Source organism: Pan troglodytes, chromosome 6, assembly GCF_028858775.2.
Source record: "Pan troglodytes isolate AG18354 chromosome 6, NHGRI_mPanTro3-v2.0_pri, whole genome shotgun sequence".
Lineage (NCBI taxonomy): Eukaryota > Metazoa > Chordata > Mammalia > Primates > Hominidae > Pan > Pan troglodytes.
In genome coordinates this window covers 13,984,986-14,000,499 of record NC_072404.2, presented here as the reverse complement: position 1 = coordinate 14,000,499, position 15,514 = coordinate 13,984,986, and the positions used below count along the sequence as shown (strand labels likewise).

The 15,514-nt window shown below is 44.8% G+C and overlaps 1 protein-coding gene across 36 annotated transcripts in view; it reads left to right on the top strand.

The window, feature by feature from the left end:
- Positions 1–15,237, top strand: part of ICA1 (islet cell autoantigen 1) — a 154,019-nt gene extending 138,782 nt beyond the window's left edge. For 23 of the 36 annotated variants that reach the window (XR_010158774.1, XR_010158771.1, XR_010158784.1 and 20 more), the window contains 2 exons: positions 189–458; positions 14,965–15,237. Coding sequence is in view for 14 of the 36 variants with exons in the window: in XM_063815228.1 (XP_063671298.1) it covers positions 189–458; positions 14,965–15,086 (392 nt within the window). In the remaining 22 variants the exon portion in view is untranslated. Of the gene's footprint in view, positions 1–188; positions 459–7,609; positions 9,142–14,964 lie in introns of those variants that run through there. The other 13 variants (XR_010158775.1, XR_010158773.1, XR_010158782.1 and 10 more) reach the window with 2 other exon arrangements.
- The last annotated feature ends 277 nt before the right edge of the window (positions 15,238–15,514 follow it).

Below are 15,514 nucleotides of genomic sequence, written 5' to 3'. Positions count from 1 at the left end.
ATGGGATTAGAAATTTAATTCTATAAACTCTTAAGAGAGGCTATAATAATAGGATGAACTTATATTTTGATGACATTTTTCTTAAATCTAGCCATCAACCAGTCTCCCCCTTCACAGCCCCCACAGCATTGATTCCTGAGGGCTTGAGCCCTCCGTGGTGACGTTTTGTTCTCTGTTACTTCAATCAGCTTGCCTGGGACCAGTGGCAGGGACCCCGGAACCTGAAGGTGCTGACAAAGATGACCTGCTGCTGTTGAATGAGATCTTCAATGCCTCCTCCCTGGAAGAGGGCGAGTTCAGCAAAGAGTGGGCCGCTGTGTTTGGAGACGGCCAAGTGAAGGAGCCAGTGCCCACTATGGCCCTGGGAGAGCCAGACCCCAAGGCCCAGACAGGCTCAGGTTTCCTTCCTTCGCAGCTTTTAGACCAAAATATGAAAGACTTACAGGCCTCGCTACAAGGTAGGTAAGGTGGGGATTGAAATGGGGTTTTTTATTTGTTCATTCTTCTTGTTTTCAATCCAAAAGCATATTTCTTCCTTCTTTGTCTTTTTTAATGTTTTCTCTATTTTTATTGACTTTTTAACTGGAGACTCAGAATCACATTCCAACTTTATGTTTCAGGGTTTAAAATACATTCTTTTTCATAATTCTCCCCTGTGTTAACATCAAAGGTTAGATGAGTGGTTCTAAATCATATTGTCATCCTTTGATTTTAGACTTCTTGTGGCATACTTGAGAGGATCAAACTGCTTTCAGGGTCAAGGCCCCGTTGACTTGGCCACTCCGCCCTGAGTTCACCACGTTCCCATAAGCATGCCCTCTTCCTGGGTGCTGACTGACATTGCACGGGGCTTCTTCACTCTTTTTGCACACTAAGTTTTATCTTGCATTTCTGCTCCCTTTCTATCCTGATCCACCTCTCCCCTGAGGACCCCCCACTAGATCCACTCTTCTGGTTCTGCCCAAAACACACGGCCAAACATTACCTCCTCAGCCACAGAAAAAATAGAGTTTCCACACTGATCAGAAGAAGTTTCTCAGGCCAGGCATGGTGGCTCATGCCTGTAATCCCAGCACTTTGGGAGGCCGAGGTGAGAGGATCACTTGAGATCAGGAGTTTGAGACCAGCCTGGCCAACAATGGTGGAAGCCTGTCTCTACTAAAAATACAAAAAAAAAACAAAAAAAAAACTTAGGTAGGCATGATGGCACATGCCTGTAATCCCAAATCCTAGTTACTCAGGAGGCTGAGGCAGGAGAATCGCTTGAACCCAGGAGGCAAAGTTACAGTGAGCCAAGATTGTGCCACTGCACTCCAGCCTGGGCAACAGAGTGAGACTCTGTCTGAAAGAAAAAAAAAATGCCGGAGGGGTTGTCAACATCAGTAAGGGTTCAAGGTCCACCAACCAAGTGCTGGCTGAGAATTGCTAGCATTGGAACACATTGGTTGACAGTGCAAAGCCTGAAACTCATGTTGAAATTAAAATTTTTGAGTTTCTAAACACACAGGCTTCTGAAAGGAAACCATTTTTTAGTATTTCAACACTTTTTCCTTCTTTCATGTGACTTCAATTGTAAAACAGGAATCACTTAAGAAATTATCAAACTGTTTTGGTTTTTCTATGAATTTAGGCTGTCTCCCTAATAAACAGCATGTTTATCTGGCACTTAAAGCTGAGAACAAAACGGTAAAGCTGGAACAATTAAGTAATTATGGGCTATTAAAACCTCAGGTCTTTGCAGATGAGATCATGGACACAAGAGTTGGTGGGCAAGACAAAAACAAAAGTCTTTTTTTTTAAATGAAATACATGACTCCTTTTATCTTCCTTTGGGAGTCTTATTTCATAGCCATTTCATTTATTTGCAGTAATGGAGGTAGAGATAGCAGGGATAAATGAAATCCAAAAATGTTTCTCCACCCTGAGTTTCACCCCAGGTTTCACCACCTCATTCACGGGAGCTGCAAATGAGTAAGGCTGCCAACTGACTAGAGTTTCATCCCCACCCACCTGTGGTGGAGGTGCTAACAAGCCCTGAGAGAGTCGAGGCAGAGCCCAGATCCTCAAGTGATATCTTAGGGCTGCTGAGGACTCCCCAGCAGTGTTGCAGAACGAACCCCACTCAGATCCTCAGCTTTGGAAACACAAGAGGCCCTGCTAACCACAGGGAATGGTTGCAACTGTGTTGCTGCTTAGCCAGGGTGGCTGAGTGTCAGTCATTGTAAGAGCCCATGCACACACATCAGCAGACAGCCAAGAAGTCAGAGCTCCTCGCCCACTTCCTGAGCAGGCAAAGTGAGAGAAGCTCATCTCAGTGCCCACAGTGGGGCTGCCAGACTATGCCTGAGAGCTATGACAAGGGCAGCGGCCATGGGGAATTGCACTTCAGCCTTGCCCCATATACACGGGAAAGGCACCAAACCACACTGAGGTCTAAGGAGGGAGGTGTTCTGGGAGGGAGAGAGAAACACAAGCTCATGCTACGGAAAGAGAAACAGGAACTGCAAAGGGAGGCCATTTGTTACTCAGGCCAACAAAATCTCATTGGAGGTTGCCATCCTACTAGCACTTTAGCAAGTCTCTCATTCAGTCAACAAATATTTACTGGGTCCCACTGTGTGCCAGGCACTGGGAATTCAGCTGAGGACAAAACAGACAAGGCTGTCTGCTGTCCTGGAACTCACATTGTAACAGGATGCCGACAGGCAGTGAATAATAAGCATAATAATAAGCAAATCGCATAGTAGGCTAGAAAGTGATCGATGTTAGGGAGAAAAGGAAAAAGTAGAGCCTGGGGATAATGGAGTGTTGGGGCTCTCAGGGTAGTAGGTCAGGCTGCAGAGCTGAATAGGTTCTTACTGGGAAGATGAGATCTGAGCAGAGACTTGCAGGAGGTGAGAATGAACCATGTGGAGCTTGGGCAGAGGGAACAACCTGTGCCAATGCCCTAAGGTGAGGACGTGCCTGGCACAGTGAAGGGTCTTCAGGAAGGACACTTGGCTGGAGCTGACTAAGCAAGGGGGAGGGATGCTCAGAGGATGCAGAGGCGGAGGCCAGGCCACACAGGGACTCATAGCTGTTGGAAGAACTTAGACCTTTTTTCAGCCCAAGTAAAATTGGGAGCCATCACAGGATCTTGAGCCAAAGAGAAACGTGATCTGATTTCCTATTTAAAAGGGTCGTTCTGTCTGCTAGAAGTTTTATTTCCTCTGCTGGGATTCTATCAAGGTCAGTGTTAAAGGAGTTACCACCCGGGCACGGTGGCTCACGCCTGTAATCCCAGCACTTTAGGAGGCCGAGGTGGGTAGATGGCTTGAGGTCAGGAGTTTGAGACCAGCCTGGCCAACATGGTGAAACCCTGTCTCTACTAAAAATACAAAAATTAGCTGGGTGTGGTGGTGTGCACCTGTAGGTCCAGCTACTCGGGAGGCTGAGGCAGGAGAATCATTTGAATCCAGGAGGTAGAGGTTGCAGTGAGCTGAGATCACGCCACTACACTCCAGTCTGGGTGACAGAGTGAGGGAGACTCTGTCTCTGAAAAAAAAAAACGTTGAGTTAACTTGTAACTACCGTACTATTTCCTTTGCATGCAAACAGCTGCCAATGGAATACCTACAGAATTGAAATGATAGGAGGAAAAAAAGCCAAACCTAAGTGGTTGAAACAAGCAGACCATTCAGCTTCTGCCACACTTACAGACTCCCAGCAGGTGCTCCCAGTTCAGGGATCCTTCAACACGTGTTTGTTACAAATGAAGGATGGACATTATGCTTCCATGACTGATCATGTCAAATTCTGCCTTCTATGCTCCTATTAGGACCCTCAATCCCCTCAAAAAAGAGGAAAGGATGAATGTTAGCTTGAGTTTTTTTTTTTCACTGCATTCATGGCCTAGAAAATCTACCTATACACGGCCGGGCGCGGTGGCTCATGCCTGTAATCCCAGCACTTTGGGAGGCCGAGGTGGGCGGATCATGAGGTCAAAAGGTCGAGACCATCATGGCCAAAATGGTGAAACCCCGTCTCTACTAAAAATACAAAAATTAACTGGGCATGCTGGTGCGTGCCTGTAGTCCCAGCTACTCGGGAGACTGAGGCAGGAGAATCACTTGATCCCGAGAAGCGGAGTGAGCAGAGCGGAGTGAGTGGAAGCCACTGCACTCCAGCCTGGGCAATAGAAGGAGACTCTGTCTATTAAAAAAAAAATCTACCTATACACATGAATAGTTATATATAATCGTTTAATGATTATTATTAAAATTGGCCACCCTATATTGAAACTGCTTCCCCTGATCAACCAGATGATCTCAAAGACCAATTTCAATAAACCACTTCAATGACTAAGTAGTCAAACTAAACACTGAGTAGAAAATCTCACTGGGTTGGCCAGGTACTGTGGCTCACACCAGTATTCCTAGCACTTTGGAAGGCTGAGGCAGGAGGATTGCTTGAGGCCAGAAGTTTGAGACCAGCCTGGGCAATATAGTGAGTCGCCATCTCTACAAAAAAAAAAAAAAAAAAAATTTCTTTTTAAGTACTTGAGCATGCCAGTAGTCCTAGCTACTTGGGGGACTGAGGTGAGAGGATTGCTTGAGCCTGGAAGGTGGAGGTTGCAGTGAGCTGTGGTCATGCCACTGCACTCTGGCCTGGGCAACACAGTGAGACCCTGTATCAAAAAAATAAAACGACCGTTTGGCATACTGGCTCAGTGAAACACTGGGGAGGAGTTCAGAGCCTGGGTTTTATATTGCAATTCCCCCGCCCCTCCTCACGCTGAAGCTGGTGGTCAGGCCCCTTCAGTTCTTTGGGCCTTTACCTCTTATCTGTAAAATGAGGTCGTGGACTTAGCTTCTTATCCCTGTGTTATCTTCTTATCCCTTGGTTAGTTCCCACTGCAGAGATGCTGAGGTCTAAAATTGTATGATTCAGTGAATCTATGATTTGTAGATGGTAAAATAACAGCCAGCACTCAGTGTGGCACTTGCTACGTGCCAGGAACTGTCCTGTGTGCTTTTCACATGGATGAATTTTAATCCTCACCGTACCCTTCCCAGCCAGCTACTATTATCCATTTTATTGCCTGGGAAACTGAGGAACAGTGGTTAAGTGATGTGCCCAAGATCACACTCCTGTTAACGGGCAGGCCGGATTTTGAGCCCAGGCAGCCTGACTCCACAATCCATGCCTTTCACCATTCCCTTCTCTGCCCTCTCTGATAGCAAAAGGGATTTCCCAGTGGGGCTCTTCAGACCTCCCTTTGGAAGCCGTCAGAGGGGCAGGACTTGTAATGACACCCTGGCCTGGGCATCCTGGTTGCACACAGGGATAGAGATATTTAGGGAGCCATAAAGGAGGAATGGGTGTGGGAGACAGAGGCTAAGTCCACACAAAATTGAATGATGTTCCAGAATAGAATATTTGAAATTGAGATTGTCCTAGGAAATCTTGTTCCTGTGTGCCAGCAGCTACATTCACTCTGGCACACTCCTGCTGCATCTCAGGTTTTCCTGGCTCTCCGTGAGAGACTGGGGCACCGAGTCCTCGGGGACAGGCACCGGGACTGAAGTGCAAGCTCTGGGCCGCCTTCCCAGCTCCCTCACCCCCTCTCGCAATCCACATTTCCCCCTCCTCTTCCACCTTCATCTCTTCAGTTTCCTCCTCTGTCGTCTCCCTGGATTCTCCCCTGCTTTTCTACCTCTCTTCTTCCACCTCTCTCCTCGTTCTGTCCCCAGTCCCCTGGGAAAATGGAGAGGAAGGGGGCAATGATATCCTCTTTTCCCCCTACTTTAAGCTCTAAGAGTCCAAAACAAAGGAATGCATGTAGAATCAAGTTGTGCTGAAAATGAGAAGATGAAGTTAATTTTAGCTGGGATTTCTAAGAGTGTCTGAAGTTATCAGCATGGTAAGGGGTGGGGGTTCCTCTGTCATGCAGTGATGAGAAAATTGTGCCTTCCCAAGGCCACTTTGTGTGAGTAGGAGGAGAGCCAGCCAGAGAGGCCACCTGAGCTGGAGACAGGCAAATGCTGAGAGGCCTCAGAGTCGATGTTCTCAATTCTGTACCCATTTCCAAAATTTAGAAGTAGACACTGATACTAGAAAGATTACCAGCTGCTCAACTAAATGCATCAGGACATCTTTTAATTTAGGACTCTGCAAACCGAAGTTAGGAATCTTGTTCCAAATTCCCAAAAACATACAGCCTTGTGTTCCTTCACGGTATTCTTTTGTTTTACCGAATTCTGAGATGCCGTTGCCATTTAGATGGATTTCCACTTAAGGCTAATATAATGTCAGGCTTCGGGTTATCTCCGTTTCACCTTTCCTCAAACAGTGCTCACCTCCTGCCATTCCTGGCTTAGCCTGGCTCCAGGTAATTGACATTCCCAGTACTCAGAATCGTGTGAGGGAAAAGAACACAGGGTGTATTTATAGTTTGAATGCAGAGCAGGCACTCTCAGCACAAGGCAATGGAACGGAGTTCCACCAAAGTGCAGCACTTCCTATGCCTGCTGAGGAGCATTTGCAGGTCTTGGAGCTCTGCAGAATTTAGTCCACAGAAGGAACTTTGATCTACTCCACACCCGTTTTATAGAACAGGGAATCAAGGAGCCCCAGAAAGGCCTTGTGACCTGCTTAGTTGTTGCAGTTGTTCCACCATTTGAATAAGGTCTAAACTCCTCAGCATGGCTTCCAAGGTCCTTTAGGACACGACTGTCTCCTCACTGTCCACACCTCCCACATCTTAGCTTAGCTGTCTTCGTGGCATTGTTTCCCTGGAGAACCATGTGTGCTATCAGTACACCCGACTCCAGCCATATCAAGCTTCAGTGCACCCGTCTGTCCCCACCATGGGGTCTTGGCACGTGCTTTCCCTTCTCCTCAGAGCATGCCACTCACCTGTGCAGCATGCTGCTTGTCTGACCTGGCTAACTTCTCATCCTTCAGTGTCTCAGCTCCACTGTCATCTCACTGAGGAGCCTTCCTTGAGTCCCCCCTCCCCAGCAGTCAGGGTGTTTCTGCTCCCCAAGTCCATGACAACCTGTACTTAATCACTCCTCTCCCCTTACCTTATTGTAAAATGGATTCACTTTATTTTAACTTTTAATTTCTATGGGACTAGTAGACGTATGTATTTATGGGGTATGTGAGATATTTTGATACAGGCGTGCAATGTGTAATAATCACATCAGGGTAAATGGGGTGTTCATCACCTCAAGCATTTCTCATTTCTTTGTGTTACACACATTCCAATTATACTCTTTGGGTTATTTTAAAATGTACTATAAATTATTGTTGACTGCAGTCACCCTGTCGTGCTATCAAATGCTAGATCATATTTATTCTATCTAACTATATTTTTGTACCCACTAACCATCCCTTCTACTCCCACCCCTACCACCCTTTCCAGCCTCTGGTAACCATCATTCTACTTTCTATTTCCATGAATTGAATTGTTTTCATTTTTAGCTCCCGCAAATGAGTAAGAACATGCAAAGTTTGTCTTTCTGTGCCTGGCTTAGTTCACTTAACATAATGTCTTCCAGTTCCATCCAGGTTGTTGCAAATGACAGGATCTCATTCTGATTCCATTTTCTGTCTCTTGCTCTAGGTTGTCATGGGAACAGGTCCCATATTTATGTTGCTCACCATCGTATTTCCAGAACACAGCTCAGTGCCTGGAATACAGTAAATGTTCAAAAGTACTTGCTGGCTGGCTGGATGGATGGATGGATGGCAGGCAAGAAGTGGGGGAGAGGACAACTGACAAATGACACTAGATGAAACCAGTCCTAAAATGAGAACCCTTGAAGATGATGTCCTCAGGGGTTAGTCCTGCCATCTGCTTAGCTTACAAACTCCCAGATTCAGCTTAGGTTTACTGAGGGCCTGCTCTCTCGTCTGTCTCCTACCTGGTTTCATCTACAAGATCCCATTTTATCCAGACAACCCCCAAATGAAGCAGGACATTTTATCTACCCCTTGCAGGCATGGAAACTAGGCCTGAGGGGGAACTGTGGGTGTCAGGATGGTGCTTGGCCACGTGGTTGTGGTGTTCCCACTCTCCACTTCACAGGCAGCCCCACCACAGAGCTCTCCAGGCTGTGATCCCCTCCCAGCCCCAGGCTTCGGCTCTCCCCGCTGGTAAATGACACCCATGGCAAAGCGCAGCTCTGGGCGGTGTCCTTTGGCTTCACTTGCTGCTGTAGCTGGCCGGCCTTATGCCTGGCTGATTTAGATTTTCCTTTACGTAAGTAAGGGGGGCAGCTTTGCTCTAATAAAATTTTCTTTGTTTCCTGCAAATGGGGAGCACATTTGATATATCAAAGGATCCTAAAAGCTAGGGTAGTCACTGTGTTCTCAGAACTCAGTGCCCTGGTTGCTCACTCTTCACCACCCCTCTCCTGACAGAACTACTCTGAGATGGGCTGACATCTTTCTAGCCACACCTTCATGTTAAAAATGCCTCAGCCAACTCACACCAGCTAGAGAACAGTTGATGGCAATTATGGGAATATTAGCAACACTAAGTTCTCTTTAAATAGCATTTTTTCCTGACAGAAGCCAAGACAGTTGAAATCTGGCTTGGCATTCAATCCATAATTACCCTCATTGCACCCTTCCCCTAAATAATTTCCAAAGTGATATGAATGAGGTTGGAACTGTAGCTGAGCTTAGTATTTGCTTTTTTTCCCATAAATAGTTGGTGTCATAGACAATACTATTTTATCTCTTCATGCGCATGTAGTCGAATTGTTAGACTGATGCTTAATAATTGTTCTGAGAAAAGAATGTGACTTGACAAACTGGCTGTTGTTTCTGCCTCACACCACGGGGAAAGGGAATAATGATACCCTATGTGTGTTTGTGAACATTCTGAGGTGTACTGTTCCCGTCATCTTAGCTCCCAAAGAGGGGATATCTTCAGGCTTTATCATCTTCATGTCTTCTGCTGCAGAGAAGCCTCCAAATCCATGGATTCTAGGTGTTCATTGTATGGTTCATGAGTGTTTTAGGTGAACAATATTTAAAAATCCATACTTACAAAGGAATTCAAGTAGAAGATATCTGTTTTGTCTATAAAGGAATCTGCCATTATCATCTTTTAAATCACATGTTTGAAAATATAATTTGTATTCCTGGGTCCTCTTATTTATCTTTTATCTTTGAGATGCATTCTTACTCTGTCACTCAGGCTGGAGTACAGTGGCACGATCTCAGCTCACTGCAACCTCCGCCTCCCGGGTTCAAGCGAATCTCCTGCCTCAGCCTCCTGAGTAGCTAGGATTACAGGTGCCCGCCACCACACCCGGCTAATTTTTGTCTTTTTAGTAGAGACAGGGTTTCACCATGTTGGCCGGGCTGGTCTTGAACTCCTGACCTCAAGTGATCCGCCTGCTTTGGCTTCCCAAAGTGCTGGGATTACAGACGTGAGCCACCACACCCGGCCTCTGGCTTCTTTTAAAGTATGACTTGATACACAGATGTTTCACTTATTTATAGCTTTTCAAGAACGCGCACATTACACGATGGGAAGTGAGTTCCATTTTGACATATAAATTGATTTCTGCCTCCTCTTAGGAATGCGTTCATGTCATACTTTGAAAAATATAATGCTTCGAGTCTGCCTCTTTTTTCCAGTGTTCTCTGCAGCTGAGTGTCGTGCATGTTTTTGAAATGGGAAGAATGATCTTGTTTGAGTTCCCATTGTGTCACATAGCATACAGAGATCAGGGAGGGGTTTCTACTCCTCACCTGGCTTTACTGAGTCAGTTCAAGTTCTCTCTGGAAGTTCCTGGCCCTCCAGGAACTCTGTCAGAGGACAATAGGATCGAAGAGCATAAAGCTGCAAGATTTGGAGTCAGCTGCCTGGGAGTGTGGGGTCCTGAAGTGGGCCCCTCTGATTCTTAGGAGAACCTCTCTCGTCCTCACACTGGCCCAAAAGGCATCCTGTGATTCTAATCGAAATGGTGACCTAGGCAGCCTCAGAGACCAACTGAGGAAGTGCTTCCCAAACTTTTACTTACATAACAATCACTCAGAGTTTGCTAAAATCTTCCTGGGCTCTACCTGCAGGGATTCTGATTCAGTAGGTCAGCATTGGCTCGTGAACTTGAATTTCTAACCAGCACATAGGTGATGCCCATGCCTCTGTTGAGGGCCCACATTGTGAGAACCATGGTTCTGAGAGACTGAGGGCAAGCTGCAGGGGTTAGGGGAAAGGTGGCATGGGCTCTGGGGACAGGTGGGTCTTGGGTACACTTAGTGTTGGAGAAGGATTGAAGGAAAGGGTGACAGTTACCAGTTAGATTCAATACTTCTCAGCTTTTCTATGATCAGCATTATTTGGCACACACAGAAACCACAACTTTAACTTTCCACATTTACCACTGTTTTATGTGATTTGGGTCTAGAAGGAAAATGGTCAGGGGCCAATTTTCTAGGAACCAGGGACGTTATGTTATTCCTGGATTACACCAAATACTGGTCATTAAAAAAAATTGTTTTATTGCAGTATAATTTATATGCCAAAACTTCACCCATTGTAAGAGAACGGCTCAAGGATTTCGGGTAACTTTCTATTGTGCAGCCTTCACCACAGTCCAGTGTTAGAACATTTCCACGGCCCCAGATAGCTCCCTCCAAGCCTAGTACTTTTGATTGTTTGTGAATTCTGTTATGTATATGTTCAAACACCTTTCCAATGAATAACAATGCCTTTTAGAACTCTTCGTATTTTTTCATTGTTCTAGATTCAGTAAATAGGTCACAGGCCACCTGTTTCATTAAGTTAGTCTTAATAAATAAGTTCGTGAGGTTTGTGCCATTTGCCTAAAATGAAATACTTCAACCAGTGAGTATTATTATAATACTGAATATGTGCCAGGTACTGCTTTGCCATCTCTTAAAATAATGCTTTCGAAGTATACTCACGGTGTAAAAGAGTACTCTGTTTATGTTAAGGCAATAGTCATATATTTGAACACCCATTGTGTAGCATTCAGTGCACTAAAGGATATAAAGATGAATAATACATTGTCCCTGGCTTCCAGGGGCTCAGGACTCTAGGAAATGAGATGAAAGTGTAAACTAAGAAATAGAGTGTAATTCTATAATGAAGTCCACTGGAAAAGGTAAAGCTTAGAATGGCAGAGTGAACAAGTGGCATTAAATCCTATACTTTTTGTGCCATGTACTGAGTGGCATTCTTGCTCTGGACATTGGTTTCACTGCCCCATCAACTCTGCCTTCCAAACATGATCTCTCTTGAGGGCCTTATCAGATACAAATCTTTTCCTTAAAAAACACTGTGACCAGAGTATGCCAATAAAAGGATACAGTTTTAATCACAATGATCCCAACAGTGATGCATCCTCGGATGGTCTACATTTTATAGTGAGAATCAACAATCCATTTAATCAGCAAACATCTACCTGTGCTGTGTTAAGTATTTTGGAGCAAATTGAAAAACAAAAAATTCCTTGTCTCATTGAGAAGGTAAGACTTGCATATATACAATGAAAGCAGAGGTGCAAAGAAGCTTATGGTAAAGTTCTGCTTTAAGTATGAGTCATACGAAAACCTCCGGGAGAGACAGTAAATGCTGTGTGGAACTAGGTTTGCTGTCCCTAAAACAGGAGTGCTGAATGCCTCTTAACCATTCTGGGGCAGGCAGGGCACAAGAGGCATTATAGAACATGTGCTTGGGTTATACAAGGTGTATTAGTCCGTTTTCACACTGCTATTAATATAAAGAACTGCCCAAGACTGGATAATTTATAAAGGAAAGGGGTTTAAGTGACTCACAGTTCAGCATGACTGGGGAGGCCTCAGGAAACTTACAATCATGGCAAAGATGAAGGGGAAGCAAAGCATGTTCTTCACAAGGAGGCAGGAAGGAGAAGTGTGGAGCAAATGGGAAAGAGCTCCTTATAAAACCATCAGATGTCGCGAGAACTCACTATCAGGAGAACAGCATGGGGGAAACCATCCCCATGATTCAGTTACCTCCACCTAGTCTCTCCCTTGACATATGGGGATCATGGGGATTACAGTTCAAGGTGAGATTTGGGTGGGGACACAAAGCCTAACCATATCTAACAAGCCAAATACCATTGTAATGGGGGGCATAAAGTTAACGAGGGATTTCTTTCCCCCTCATATATTTGGACTGGACTGTCATTTACTTATCTGTATCAATTAAATCTCCCAATTTAAATTAGCTGTGTAGAAAATAAAAGGACTGGATCATATTGGAAGTTGAGAAGATGTGGAGTTACTAGTCCTATTGCTTCATTTAATGGTGTTCTCTTTTTTAAGCTTTTCCCCATTTATGACAGAAAAACAAGGCACCTGCTTTCCTTAGAGCACCATTGATAATCTTTGGTATGATCATGAAACGATTGTGCTTGAGAAGAAAAATGGGCATAAATAAAGCTAAAAAGCAAAGATGCCTTATCCATAGCAATAGTTTATTTGCTTTTCAGAATCTAACCTTTTCCTTCATTTTTCATATTTTTGGATTGGGTTCGATGATGCATATCTCCTATCTCCTCAAATGTATTCCAGTATGAGGAACATGGGAGAAATGTCTTATTTTTATTCGGAGGCAACCACGGATGTGGCCATCAACTGGTGGGTCCATGTGACTTCTTCACTAGATCTGATATGCTCTGGTTTTGAATATTAGACTGGTCAGAGAGCAATGTCTATCCCCCTCCTACTCCATGGCCAGTACCAAAGACAAGCAGTCCAAATGACAACAGCCCTGCAGTGAAAGGTAATAACAGCATTTTGTCTCTCTGAAATGACAGCTGCCTTCCTTTCCAGTGGCCTAACCTGTTTTCTGTACTACTTCGCTAATTTCCATTTGAACATCTAGGGCTCAAGGCAAGGCTACGAGATGGAGAATTTCGCATAATCCCAGAAATTACATTCTGACTTCTTTTTCTGGCTTAATGTCCTCATTCATAATTCCCTTTATCAAATTGTACCTAATGTGGATGAGTCAAATATCTACATGTGGTTGGGTGGTCCCCAAGTTTGGTTGGAAATACCAAGGTATGAAAGGCCTCTGAGGTTTGCTATTTTTAGCCAGAAATACCATTGCCACCACCAAATAGGGCATTTAATTTGTGCTCCGCAGAAAGGGCCAGGTTTTGTAGTTGTCAAAAGAGGTCATTTCAAGTTCATGAGATCTGTTCTCTTTTGGGACAGGTCCCCCAAGGGAGCCTCTGCTCGACTGAAGATATCATCTGTGTTTGCAGCTCTAGCTCTGTTTCTTTGGTATCACTGACTTTCTCTTGTTGGCCACAGGAAGTTGAAGGAAGTGTCTACTCCATTATCATCAAAAAGTGTTCCCATGATGCTCTTTTAAGTGTTATGCAAATAAGTTGCACCTGCTTTGTCTCCAACAGTGGCTGCCTGGGGAATGTGAGGATTGTCCCAAAGCACAATCACTGGCTCCTCACGGCAAGGCCATGAGAATGCTCAGAAGACCTCCTAAGACCCTTGAGGAGGTTAGAAGGAAGGGGAAACAAGCATGTAGCATCTTTTCACTAGAGTCATCTTTAAGATATTTTGATATCCTCTAGCAAGAATAGAGATAGGCTAATCCAGCGAAATCAGTATTGCCTTTTTTTAGGCAATACCCTGCCCACTCCCCCTCCAACTAAGCTACAGTGAGCTCTCTTGTCTCTGATACTCATATCAAGATAAACCAGATGATTCCAGGGCTAATTGCACATGGAATTCAATGTTACATAGTAATAACTTGCATATTACCAACTAGTCTTGATATAGTTTTCTCACCATCATAGATACACTGATTTTTACATGTAGATACATTAATATCTACAAAAGACTTTTTTTACAAAAAGAGGGAGGGGAATCAGAAGTATAAAGTGATCGGTACACTATCTTAGCATTTCAGTGCCATTTTGATGAAAGGATCAAAGGCCCTGTTTATATTGATATAATCCCATTGCCTCTATCCCCTCACTAACCACTTTTAGCAACTTGTCCTACCAACACTTCCTGAGACTCTTTTCAGCCAGATGGCAAGCACATTCCTAGCTGCTCTCAGCTAGAAGGATCACCCATCAGAGACATTTTCTTCATGTTTCTGACACTCCCACCTGTTGGAGAAGAAAAAAACACAGGTCATCCAAGCCAATGAACTTAGATTCTCATGTGGAATGATTTATGTATTTTAAACAAAGCCTTCATCTTATTTAGAAATCACTTGCATGAGGCACTCTTTTGAAAATGTTCTCCTCATCTGGAAAATAATTTGGCTGTATAATCGTGGTATTCAGGAAGTTAGGGCAGGTGTTTAGGTGGAAGAGCAGAAGGGAGTATTCCAATGAGGCTGAAGAGTGAGGGGAATTGACCCCCTGGGAGAAGGGAAGGCATGTCAGGGCCCTCCTTTTAACAGGAAAGGATTGAAGAAGGCAGTGACCCTGAGAGAAGAGGAGAAGCCAGGCCTGGGCGCCAAACACTTTTGGGCCTGTTGCTTTGAAGGGTAGAAAGAGTGGCCATAATATTTCTCCTGACCCAGCAGATTTGAAAAGATTCCTCCAGCAGACAGTGGAAAGCCCCTTGCTTCCTCAGCCATTCAGTCTGATTTCTGAAATAACTATGCTATTTCCTGGTTGTGGTGAAGTGGCAGGGCCTGAGGGTTTGATCAGCTTTTCATGGGCTATGGCCATTAGTGGGGTTGGGGTGCAGGTGGGAGTTTGTTAACACAAGAGCTTGTTATTCTCGGAGCTTCAGGCCCTGGTTTGGAAATGTTAACTGGCCAACCAGCCACGGGAGTTGGAATTCCCTAACTATTGTCAGAGTGCAAAGGGATTTGTCTGATCGAACATCCTGCATTTGAAGATGACCTGGACCTGCCTGCATCCCGCGTGGCAGAGGTGGACATTTGGAAGGTGCGTTTGCTCATGTTTCCTCCTCTCTCCCCAGAACCTGCTAAGGCTGCCTCAGACCTGACTGCCTGGTTCAGCCTCTTCGCTGACCTCGACCCACTCTCAAATCCTGATGCTGTTGGGAAAACCGATAAAGAACACGAATTGCTCAATGCATGAATCTGTACCCTTCGGGAGGGCACTCACATGCCGCCCCCAGCAGCTCCCCTGGGGGCTAGCAGAAGTATAAAGTGATCAGTATGCTGTTTTAATAATTATGTGCCATTTTAATAAAATGAAAGGGTCAACGGCCCTGTTTATATTGGTATAATTATTTACTCTTATTTGGTATAAAGGGTTTTCGTGTATCTCTATGTGGATCTAAATAATACAGGATTGTCTAGAAGCGGTTTCCAGGCCACCGCTCTCCTGCCTACATCCCATCATGGCTGCTGCAGTGTCACTGGGCTACCGTGAGATCCAAGTTGAAATCAGAAGCCTACTTTGATGGTAGGTTTGAATGACGTGTCCTACAGCCTCAGAGGCAGCAGGAGGCTAGCAAAGCTTACATGCCTCCTTCTCTGCCCCCAGCCTCTGTCCCCCTTGGA